The sequence below is a fragment of the Toxotes jaculatrix genome, chromosome 5, assembly GCF_017976425.1.
Source record: "Toxotes jaculatrix isolate fToxJac2 chromosome 5, fToxJac2.pri, whole genome shotgun sequence".
NCBI lineage: Eukaryota > Metazoa > Chordata > Actinopteri > Toxotidae > Toxotes > Toxotes jaculatrix.
In genome coordinates, this window is record NC_054398.1 from 9,881,891 (window position 1) to 9,894,587 (window position 12,697).

Genomic DNA, 12,697 nt, shown 5'->3' on the forward strand with positions numbered 1-12,697 from the left:
TGGGAGTTACTGATAAAAATATGATAGGAGTGTCAATAAATCCATGTACTTAATAAATAATTGTAGCCCTGATTGTTTGTTTTCCACCATTATTTGACCAGTATGACTGTGACAAAATTATTGAATTGAATTCCCTGCAAAAATTTTTTAAAAAGTATTGCTTTTAATTTGGTCAACGCCGCAGAAACCCTGAAAAAACTCTTTCAACCCAGTGTTTCTCCTTTCTCCTCCCTCTAGGGTGCTGCAGAATGGTTTGGAGGTAGAGAGACTTCGTTTGAGGAACTTCTTTCATTACTACCACTCCAAACGAGGCATGTGGAACGCCCAAAACAAGAAAACTCCTAAGGGATAGCGCTCCCTGCTGGTCGGAGGATCCTAAAGCCTACCTGCAGATCCACTGTGTGTGAGAGAGAGACCTTCGGTAGCTCGCTCACTGCCTGAACTCTGCCTTTTTTTTTAAAACCAGGCTCCTTTAAGTGAAGCCTCCGTTTCGGCCCCTCTTGTAAACTTGTCTGTATGAGGAGTCCAAATGTGAACTTTGGAAATGATCTGCTTATGCAGACAGACCTGAGTCATCGATTTGCCTCACTGACTGAACTACTGTACAGAGAGAAGAGAGTTATTTTTGTTCTCCTTCTCTCTGCCCTTTTTTGGTGCAATGTTTTCAGACGGACTGGAAAGCAGCTGTTTTTGTGTGTGTGGGTCTGGGTGTTTGTGTGTATGCGTGAGTACGTACTGTACATATACTGTATAAGTGTGTGTGGGTGTGTTGCCGCTTGTGTGTGCTTATGATGAAAGGAAGCACCTTTTTCTAACAAGGAGATGTGAAGACAACCTAAGATCTTTTTTTCTAACACGCTCTCACATGGGAGCCTTATAGAATGTGTGTCAACATGTTATTCAGATAGATTCAGACATGGTGGCGTAGCTTGAGTAGAGGAACTATGGCTTTGGTAAACGGTATTTCTAAATACATCAACTACTACCTGTTGAATATCATTAACCAGTATGACCGAGGTGCTGACGTTTTCCTGATATCTGATATTACGAAACACAGAAAGTTTTCTATTCAGAAAAGCCCTTTTTCCAGACAGATACTGACAGACTCATCATCTTTATGACTCTTTCTGTCCCTCTCTCTCCCTCCGGATCTCTTTTATCTTCAATTCATTTTCAGTGTCATGCTAATCTGTGTATTTGTATCTGTTCAAACATTATAAGTAGCCCTGCTGCTGTTTTGTAATATCAGTTTATGTACTACACCCAGGTTAATGCTAGCTATGGGTTATGACTTGATTAATTTTTGGTTCATTAACTGAAATTTGTTCTGCGGTTAGTTATGTAAAAGATTCATTTTGGGGGTGCTATTTTCTGTTCTAAAACACTGAATTTGTGAATAGTTTACAATTTTAAACTCTACTGATAGTATCCTCCATTCCCTCCAGATCCCTGACTTCACTGTCAACTGGAACATAATATTGTAACAGAAGGGGAGCTGAGGACTACAACACAACAAGCTGTCACACCATTATTTTGAGCATTTTCTGACTTGAGTATTGCATTTCAAATATTGGATTTGGGGGATTAAAACTTTATCTCTCATATTAAAATGCCACAGAGACAGGGAATGCTTAGCTGTTGAAAACACTGACACTCTTCTTTTAAGCTTGTATAAAGCTCCAGCACAGGGGAGACCAGTTCATGTGTCGGACAGGATGTGGCAAGGTATGGCTGTTTCACAAATGTGTGCCTTTATCAGGGTTTGGCTGCAGGCAGTTTTTAAACTACTCTAATGACAAAAGAGGTCAGGGACAGACAGAAATATAACATAATTTATCAGCAGGCTGTAATGTCACTGTAAATTCAGTTACACTGTAGAAGAAGGAAAAATGTGTCTCTTAACCCGATTACAGATGTGTCAGTCTGTTTGTTATATTACCTTAGAAGCAAGAAGGAGCGGTCTTTGCAAGCCAGTTGCCCCCATTGGTGAGATAGACAGAGATGGTACAAATGACTACTGAGAGGGAACAGGAGGTGCGATGGAGACTCACTGGCAGCTGCTGTCCAGCAGGACCCCACCTGCTCCCATTAGTTTGGCTGGAGGCCGGGCTCCTAATGCCTCTGTTTATGCAACATGGTACTTATATTGACAGGGAGCGGCTGGAGGGCTCAAGGCTGGATATATATATGGATAAGAGCTAATGATCTGTTATTGACTGTATGATTGTCAAAAATGCCCTCCAAGACCCTTTGTTTGCCTCTACAGGAAAAAAGGTCTATACTGTTCGTCACTTAACACTGACATGGGATTATTTAAAGAACAAAAGAACACACATTAGATTTAAGACTATATATATAAGAAACATAAAAATTAAAAAATAGGAATATACATTCCAAGGTAATTTCTGTGAAATTGTTTTGTAGAGAAAAGGTTTTAAGAATGTATTGTACTTTTATTTTGATTTGTTGGTTTTTTGCAAATAAAATTTTATGCTTACGTCCACATCATTTTTCAGATGTGTTTTCATTTTTTCAATTTTAGTTTGTTTTGCCTATTGTTGATGTTATTTTGTGAAACAGCTGCAACAAATGGAAGTAACTCCATTCCCCGATCTGACCACATGGTGGTGCTCAACCCACACAGACACATGTACTGTACCTGCAGAGGCACAGTAGTTGAGTGGCATGAAACACATGAAAATGAAGACAATGAATACATACAAATTAGTTGCAGTTATGAGATGATTCAATGCGGGGTAACAAAGATGCAATACGGATGAGTAAACATGAAACTTTTTGTTCAAAATCCCCCTGTCACATGCTCATACGCATGTGAACAAACACCCACATAGTGTCAGGGATCACTTCCTTTATTCAAAGAATTCAAGCATTCTTGAACACACGATCATTTCAGATAGGTGACATTACAAAGCTTTTTTTTGGCCCAGGGAATATGTTGTATCAAGCTCAGCTGGTTTGTAAAACATCCATAAAATGCAATGTACAGCCCATAAGAACTGAATGTGACACAAGAACTCTTACTGATCTGTCAAGCTCATTTATTAAGCTCTTTTTTTTTTTTATAAGTGTGTGTTCAGCTATATTGCTTAAAGCACATTTCCCAAGATTTTAAACAGGCTGTAATGCACCATTGTTCCTTGCTACAAATGCAAAATAAATATGATATCATGTGAAAACCTTGCTGTTTTTACTCTCTGAGGCTGACATCACCACCCAGTTACCCCATTATAGCTTAAACTGACCTAATATCACATTCATTGTGTTTTATGACCAATGCAGAGAGAAAAGCAAACATTACGTGCAGGACTGACAGGTTTTCAGACCACATTTAATCATTTGCAGAGTTTTTAGATTTTAGTTGTTGACCCCCCCCCCCCCCCCCCCCCCCCCAGTGTGTCACTTTGCCAAGGGTGGTGGGCTGGCTTGACGTCTGCCCCAAACATGCACACGCACAGAGGGAGACCATGAGGTAAGCACCACACCACCACCACAGCTACATGAGGTCTGGATGAGGCAAGCGTTAACCTCCTGTGATCTCCTCCACGCCCTGTGTGTGTCGTCTGATCTCATTTAGAGTAGATTTGACTAACACTGTAAAACTGGGGAGGTTGAGTGGACTGAAAGGTTGACTCTGTTTTCAGCTCCCCTGACTGAGTGATTCATAGATTATGATGATGATGATTGAGTGTGTACATGTGTTTGAGAGTCACTTTTTCCACTTTAAGAACATATATGGTATAGAATGTGCTGTACCTTACCGGCCTTCGTGGCTGCAAGAAAACAGTCATTACAGTCACTTTCACAACGTGTTGCAGTCTCACAGGCATGTCGGGTAAGTGTTCTGCCCTAAACCTATTATGTAATAGCGTTGGACTCTGTAGACACACCCTACCTGTCTATGTGAGTGCAGCGTGATGAGAAGCAGGTAGTCACAGGCCTCTTCGACATGTTTAGTTTATTTCACCTCAACCGTGTTACACCACCTAACCAGAAACAACAGACAGAACCACAGGATGATCCAAACTGTGCAGTGTTGCAAGAAACTTTGCCTTTGTCTTATAAACAACTGCTGCCACTTTTTTTTGGCATTACCTCTGCTGAACTGGCACTGAATGAGCACAAAGTAGAAGACTGGACACAACTCATACATAGTTAAAAATGAAAAAAAAGAGAGATATATTGTTTATACTTATTCGTGCTATTACAACACTTATATTTTCAGTGCAGTCCTAAGTAAGCCTTTAAAATGCACTTTCAGTGAAAACCCCAAGCCTCATCAAATCAAAACAAACACTACTCCACCTCTTACATCATTACCAAGGGATTTACAGATTTACAGACTTACAGACTTTGTGTTACAGGCTGCAGGTGAGAGATTAGCTAATGTGCAGGCAAAAAACCAAGATTAGATTGATTGGATTACACGTTTTTGTGTTTAATGTCGGTGTGGGTGGGGAAAAAACAAACAAACAAACAAAAAAATATTGTGAACACAAAAATAGCCGAAATGGTATACAACTTGTGTAATGATGCTGCGTCAGTGTGTGTGAAAAAGTACACAACTCGTGCGTGAAAGCAGAAATACAACTTTATGTAGGTCACACGTGTTAGGGGAATTTGTTTGATGCACATTTGAGGCGAAACAAAGTTTACTTTTTCTCTTGAATTTAGGAAACACCGTGAGCGGATTTTGATTGGCTGCCGCAAAAAGTCGGCTCCCCTCTGATAGGTGTTCGGGTTTCTTCCGTGTTGTCAATCAGCGGAAGTCCCTCCTCTCACACATCTGCAGCCGAGTGTCTCCGGCAGGCTTCTCCTAGGCAGGCACCGTGACAGGAGAGCGGATGAGGTGAAGTCTTTTTCCACGGTTAGCAACAGAAACGAACCAGTTTCGGTGTTTTTAGCGGCTACGTTGGACTTGTTTTTTACACACGAGCTCGGGTCTGGCTGTGTTTAGAGATCGGGGAGATATTTCGTCCTGTTTTTAAAAGACTGTGGACACTGGAGGAAAGTTTAAATCCCTGCGCTGCCCGGGGGGAAAGGTGAGACGGGTGCAACTTTAATTTCCCTTGCTGTCCCGTGTGTTGACGACAATACTGGGCGGTTTTGATTAACAATCTCCCGTCTAGTAGGATTTCTTTTTGAGCAGTTGCGTTGTTTCGCTATCCTAAACTGAACTCTTGTAAGCAGCATGTCTGACAAGTGTGGCGCCGTGTAACCAGTTTATCCAGCTCGGCGGGGAGTTTCGACGACTGTTTGACTTCCAGGTAAACCGCTGACCAGGTTTGCCGCTCTTCAAAAGCACACCCGTAAAAAGCCGTTTCACAGCAATGGCTGGTTTGAGTAATGTCCACATGAAAACCCTGGAGGACCTGACACTGGACTCTGGCTACGGGGCGGGGGACTCCTGCAAATCCCTCAGCCTATCCTCCTCTAAGTCAAACTCCCAGGCCTTCATGACGGCCCCTCACCGGGGCAACTGGTGGTACTACTCCGGCTCCATGAACAGCAGGAACAACAGCTGGGACACTGTCAACACCGTCCTCCCCGAAGATCCGGAGGACATCTTCTCCAAGTGCCCCCGCTTACCTGAGCTGGAAGAGTTCCCCTGGACCGAAGAGGAGGTGGCTAAGATACTTCGCAAAGTGGCCGAGAGTGGGAGCATTAAAGGGGGACCTACACCTGTGTTCTCCCCGGAGGCCGTGAGGCGGCTCTCCGCTCTCCTCCGCAAGGCTCTGATCCGCATCTCCAGAGAGGCTCAGCGTCTCAGCGTCATGCACTGCCGCTGCACACGCTTCGAGGTCCAGAGCGCCATGAGGCTGGTGCTCAGCTGGGCCCTGGCCGACCACTGCGTCTCTGCTACAGTCAAGGCTATCTCCATGTACAGCATGAGTGCTGGGGAGCTGCTGAGGAAGGGCAAGTCTGCTCGCTGCGGCCTCTCCTTCTCCGTGGGACGCTTCTTCCGCTGGATGGTGGACACCCGCATCTCCGTGCGCATCCACGAGTACGCGGCTATATGTCTGACAGCATGCATGGAGGCTTTGGTGGAGGAGATAGGAGCCCGGGTGCTGATAGCCGAGAGGGGTCACTCGGGGCCAGATTCAGGGTCAGCATGCACCCCAGTGAGTGCAGAGGCCCTGGAGGTGGTGGTCAACAATGACGCGGAGCTGTGGGGAGTCCTGCAGCACTATGAGCACCTGATCTGCGGGAAGAACGCCAGTGGTAAATATATTTTCAAGTCCCCCTTTCAGTTCTCTGAGAGCAACGACATGTGTTGTGGCTTTGAGTGTGAATTGTTTGTTTTGCTGAGTGAGAAATTGAATGTCATAATTCACCCCAAACTTTTTTTTTTCTGTCACACACTCCCCTTCCAGAGAGCTGGTCACCACTTTCCACTTTCTCACAGTCCACGTGTGGAAAAGGTGAAATGTGGTCTGCTGTTGGGTACAAGGCAGCATTTTGTGCATGAACATTTGATGGATTTGTTGCTAATCTGACCTGTCAGAATAGGAAAATAACAGTGCAGAGACATCTGATATGAACAAAGGAAGCATTTTCTCTCTGACCTAGGTCGTACTTGGAGAAATGACTGCTGGGTTCTGTGTTGAACAGCCAAATTTGATTTGAACTACTTAACTCTTATTGGTCAGTGGCAAAACTGAGTCCTCACATGTCACTCTCGGTCTACTGTTGTGATTTTGGGGGTGAAGAGAGCCTTTCAGTGTCCAGGCAGGAGGCTTGTCTGTTTACACAGCTCTCTGTTTACGCTGACTTCACCTCTCTTCCTCTTGCTGCGTTTGCTGCACTCCTTCAAAATCCCTCCCTTCTTCCATTTCCTCATCCTGCTCCCCTTATCTCCTCACGTTGGACAGATTCCCTTCACCCACCACCTTCTCCACATATCTTGCATCTCTCTCCCTCTTCTCTCTTCCAGCTCCAGCTGTGCATCCTGCTCCCTGTCCATTTGTGTCCTCCACCCTCACATCCCTCCACAATCAACCCTCTTTCTCTTGCCTCTTTGTCAAACCCTAGTAGACTCAGAGCACTCTTTCCGCAGCTGTTTGGCAGCCAAGTGTTGAATTGATTCATGAGCTTGTGTTGGGACAATGTAACCAGCCTTTGTTTGTGGCCCACTACCAGCTCCCTGGAGCAGAGCTTTTTACTGTAGCACAATAGGCCTTTGTTGTGTGATCATGCAGCTTAACCCAACGCAGAGGGATTGAAAACAAATGCTGGGGAAGCTGGGCACACTAGCGGACACATCCATGGACATACACTATTACACAACAGAGAGAGAGAGAGGAAAATAAGTGGTGATCGCTATTATTACAGGGCTGCAATTAGAAGGCTCCCTATTGATCCAAGTTAAGATGTTATTATGCTGGAGAGCCTTTTTGCGCAAGCACAGCCAGCATGTGAAGAAGAGGTTAATCCTGCCAACTTTCTGAAGGTCTTAGATCCATCAGCACTTAACACACATTTCTTCAACAACATTCATGCACACACTTATTCATTCTTAGATTTCATATTCTATGCCGCAACCAATGGTTTCATCTTAATGCACTGTCCATATAACCATTCAAGTGCTAAAAAGAGTGAAGTGCAGTGAACGTCTCTGTTATCTGGCCATGTGCTCGCGTTGGAGCTACTTCATTGCAAAATAAGTTAAAGAGCAGCTTTTGTCCCAGTATTTAACCAGATGTCTTTCGGTTGGGTTTTGACTGGCCTATTTTGGTGAGTTCAGTCCCTGGTTTTGAGAAAGACCAATGTGTGTGTGCGTTTGTGCGTGTGTGTGCGGGCATGTAATAACAACAGACCATTATTCTGACCACCCCAGCTTTTTATAGGCCCAAGACTGGGCCGTGCAACCCACATACCCCTCTACCACCTTACCACCTGACACCCCACACCCTAAACCTGGCTTTCAGCCCCCCTCCTGCTGAAATCCCTTTCCCACCACAGCCATCCGTGTACACAAAAGCAAAGACCCATTTTCCGCTTTCAAACCAGACTCAGATTGGAAGGGTAGACTGCTGATCATATGGAAGGGCATAGCCTGATAAATACTCCTCCCTCCCTCTTGATTTCTCTCTGTTTCTCCAATTCTTTCCTTTTCTCAGGGGCTGGCCCACATCTGGAACTCTTTAAGTCAGAAATGACTTCTACGGCTCCAATAACAATTCTGAAAACTCCCTCCCTCCCTTCCTCCTCTCCTCCTGCCCTCTCTTGCTCACTCTCACTCTTGGCTCTCTCTCTCTCTCTCTCTCTCTCTCTCTCTCTCTCTCTCTCTCTTTTTCTGCCATTGCATTCACGTCCACTTCATCTTCATCTTTATCTGTTTATTTCTTCTGGTCTACAGGGAGTGCATTAGAGGAACTCAGTTGTGATGTGCCAGGATCTTATTCATTACTCATGCACACACTCATACGAGCACATTCACGTACACACAGTCCTTGAAACCTATTTAGCCTGCCTTGCATGTGTTCAAATGGCTCCACAGAACTGGTTGAACTCACTGTATAGTACCGCTATATAGAAGAATCCATTTGTCATAAATTTCTTCTCACAAGGAAATAGCATCAGTGAGCTCTTCCTGGTATAATTTGTATTGATAGTACTGTGGGGCATTTTAAAGTGCAGAGTAGTAGCTTTACTAATGGACAGTGGAAGTGGCTATGAAATCATTGATCTTTATGACTGGCACACAGATGCCTGTTAAAATGCAGCCCCATTTGAGTTTTTCTGTGGAACCTTTGAAATATTTTCAGACTTTGTTGCATCTATTTGTTTCCCACCTAACCTGCTTTAGCAGTGGTCCAGTAGTTCGATATGCAAACTAGTGACTCAAGGGTCACTGGTCCTTGATGGCTTTTAACTTTCTCAGTGGCCCAGTTCAAGCTTTGCAGTGGAAGATTGTGGTTGTAAAAGGCTGTTTTAGGGCTTGAATGTGAACAGCTCCACAAACCTGCAGCAGGGACTAGATGAAAGAGAGCATTCATGCTCAGCAGAATTTACCTGGATAGATAAACTTTGATTTGGTCCAGTACTAACAAAAAACAAAGTTCACTTTTTCTGCTCCAAGTCTATAAAGGTAGTAAAAAAAGTCTGTGAGTAATAGGTTTTGGGTGCCCTGAGAGAACAGGGCATATGATTTGCTGCTCAGTATTTCCCTAAATATGTATTTAGCCCAGAAAGAGGCGTGGGAACAGTGGGCAGAAAGATGCAGGGAGAGCAGCCCAGCACTGTGGTCACACAGATGGGGAAACCAGCACTCTGAAAATACACTCCCTGCTCCACAAATCTGGAGCAGGATCAAATACAGTTTTGGAAAACATATCAGGGCATTATGGTGAAATAGACTTGAGTTCATCCGTGTTTGATGCGTGCGTGTTCAGCACGCAGCATATTTTGCCCAGGCATTAACAACAAGCCTGCGTTTGCCCTGAATAACTGTACCGATGAATTTAGGTTAACCTTGTGAACACTGTCAGCAGGTCAGTGCATAAAGAGTTAAGACCATAAGTCATATAGCTTTAATAGATAATAAGGGTTAATCTTTCACTAAACACTGCAGTTTATGTTTGGTTGAGAGTGTTATGCGTGTGTGCATGTACCACCTCAGGCTACACACACTACACACACACACATTAACGGTCCATTTCACTGTTTGCACTGACTTCTTGTCCAGTCCCAGCTGTGAAAACACTAACCTATTAGAGTGCTGGTGTGCACATGTGTTTCAGTGTGCTCATCTGTGGGTGCTTAAATGTACTTGTGTGGGTATAGCCTATTCTTGGAAAGTCGTGAGTAATGCTTTTATGCAGATATGACACCGCAAATGATTTTTCAGGCTATAACATGGATTCACGATCCAGCTGATTTCATTTCCTTTCGACACTGGCCCTTTAGTTTGTGAAATTAATTAATTAACAGTATAAGTGAAATAACCTTATTAACAGATTGTATACCCCCCTGTGTGAAACCTGTCTTTACTTGCTCCTCTTATCTTTGAAGCTTCGCAGTCATTATTTTGATCTCAAGCCACGCTCCTCCTATTACATTACAGCAGCGTGAGTCATGCTTCTTAACACTGTTTACAGTAAAGCACTGATAGGGAGGAAGCAAAGAAAGATGGGGATGACAGATACTCAAGGGAAAGAGGGCAATAGACACAAATAGAGACACAGAAATAGCGACAGCCAACTTGAAAGCATTTGTTCCTTTGCATCTTGATTTAGTCTTTCTAATCACATTCCTGGAGAGTAGTGGTTGAGTCTTTATTCTGTCCAACGAGAACAGTAGACTTTAGCTTGCTTATTTGGCTTGTTTAAATTGGAAAATGTGCAGCTAGTGTGTCACATGCATTACCATGGAGTCCTGGCTATGGGTCTTAAGGGAATCTGTCCTCTACATTGAGTTGGGGTTACAGCCTGCGTAGCTAATGAGGGAAGCAGGACGACTGAAAGATGGCTGGAATCTTGGACTAGACAGCTTAGTGCATTGTCTAGATGGTAGCAATGGTTTTGTCAAAAGAAACCTCTGTGCATCACATCATACTGATGTAAAGTCTGGCTTAGAGACAGCACTGCCACATGCACCTGTGTTGGACTCTTAAATATTATTGAAATCTCAGGTGTCAAAGGTCAAAAGTCAGAGGTCAATTGTAGTCATACTTGCCAAGATTAGTGTTTTTAAATAGCAAAATATGTAAGACTGGGGACTTAGGGAAAGTGTTGCCATTTTTGCCATGAAGCCAGTGGATGTAGTCCATAACTCTACAGTTGACAGGTGGACTCACAATATTAAAGTAATTGTCAGTATTACAGTCATTTAAATGCTTTTTATGCATTTATTTACTGTTATATACAGATGAAAACTGTTACAGACAAAAGCATGCACCTTGAGCTTGGACAGGTTTTACACTTGGTGTTCATGAAACCTAGGACAAATTACTCGTATGGTGGTCCAGACCAAGGCCAGCTTCCAAAACCTTGGTTAGGGGTTGAGGGGGCAACTTTATTTTTACTTTGAAGATGATTGACAGAAAATACAGACGCAGGCCATCACTACTTAGGCTTCTTGTCCTTGGTTGCCACAGGTTACCAGAGCCTTTATTCTGTCAACCTTGCCCACTTTTTCAGTAGCTATAGCAACTCCAGCCAAAAAGGAAAAAAAGAGGTAGGATGGCAATGTAGCTGATAATGACTCAGCAGTGGGTTTAATGAGTGAGACTACGAGTGAGGTGCAAGAGGTAATGCAATCCAGCTTTGCTGCCATGACAAGGTGAGGTTGCTGCCGTGATAAGGTGAGGATCAGGGCGAGACGATGGAGGATATCAAATCCTTTCTTAACATAAGATTTTGCTCCTGCAGCTTGTATTTCCACTCCCCCACAGACTGACATGCTGCTGGAGAAGTCAGGCCTGTCTGACCTTTACATAACATTTGAGTGGAAATTACACCAAAATGGCTTATTCAGGTTTTAAGTGTTGTTACGTAGCTAAACAGCCTGAGGCAGAAATAAAAGAGCTGAATTGAAAAAAGATCTATAAAAAAGCTTGTGTCATAAATATACCTACCAAAGCATATTATTCATTACAATGCGTACTGTAAATGTGACTTAAAATACAAAAAACATGCATAATAAGCTACTTTGTTACATTAAAAAGACTCTCATTGTAACCACCCCAGACATAAACCAAGCACAGTCATCACTGTAAGAAATCTGTTCTTACAGAAAATCTTACATCTACACCACCCTCCCAGTCACTTATTTACTACGTACTATGGTTTGCAAAGAAAAAGACATACACAGTACTCCATTCAGTCTTTTAATCTGGTTATTTCTGTGGCAGTACAGATCAGTTCTGCCTTGCTTTCAAACATTTGTACAGATTTCACAAAGAGTAAACTTTGAATAACTCTCTGAGTCTGTGTCAAACCACCAAACCCCACTAAAATCATCAGTTTTCCTGTTCCTTACCCCTGAAAAGTCAGTGCCAACCATCACAGTTCTAATTGTTAATAGCCATTAGCTGGCATGCATCAGTTTCTCTCTGTGTGTGTGCTCCAGCAAAACTGTACCCAGTTACTACAGTCAATACAGAACAGTTCTGTGGGTAATTATGTTGTAATATTTAATTACACACAAACAGATCAGATTGGCAGACTTGAGGGGTGAGTGAGGAGAGAGAGCGTAGAGTCGGGATAGGGGGGGATCAGGGAATATGTAGTTTAAATGGAAACAGATTTGTCTGACCAGGGATTGGATATTATAACCCCTTGCCGTGTTCCCTGGTGAAATCTTCTGTAGTCACACTGCTTTGATTGGATGGAGCTATGGAGAGATAGAAAGCGTTTGAGGGAGAGATGGAGCTGAAATCCCACATATCCTTTCTGATTGGGATCTATGTAGCCAGGTTGGCCAAACCCAGATCTCTGCAGCTGAGGTAGAGTTTGTGTGCGTGTGGGTGTGGGTGTATGCGAGATTGCTCCTGTGTATGCATGTGTGTGTGTGCCAAAGGAAGGGCTGTGATCATTTGCCTTAGCCAGCAGAGCTTCCTTTGCATGCTCTAGAGCCAAGCTAGGAAAGTGATGATTTTTTTTTTTTCCTTTCAAGTCTAAACTGTTGTTTTTGTAAACAGCCTGAAAGAGGGAGCTTTTTGTGACGCTGTCAGTGA

The 12,697-nt window shown here is 43.5% G+C and overlaps 2 protein-coding genes across 2 annotated transcripts in view; both read left to right on the forward strand.

The window, feature by feature from the left end:
• b4galnt4a (beta-1,4-N-acetyl-galactosaminyl transferase 4a) overlaps positions 1–471 on the forward strand; it is a 126,393-nt gene extending 125,922 nt beyond the window's left edge. Inside the window, exon 20 of the mRNA XM_041039399.1 lies at positions 238–471. Within this exon, the coding sequence (XP_040895333.1) occupies positions 238–352 (115 nt within the window). The 3' untranslated portion in view covers positions 353–471. The remainder of the gene's footprint in view (positions 1–237) is intronic.
• Positions 472–4,832: 4,361 nt separating this feature from the next.
• Positions 4,833–12,697, forward strand: part of abtb2b (ankyrin repeat and BTB (POZ) domain containing 2b) — a 46,706-nt gene continuing 38,841 nt past the window's right edge. Inside the window, exon 1 of the mRNA XM_041038354.1 lies at positions 4,833–6,240. Within this exon, the coding sequence (XP_040894288.1) occupies positions 5,349–6,240 (892 nt within the window). The 5' untranslated portion in view covers positions 4,833–5,348. The remainder of the gene's footprint in view (positions 6,241–12,697) is intronic.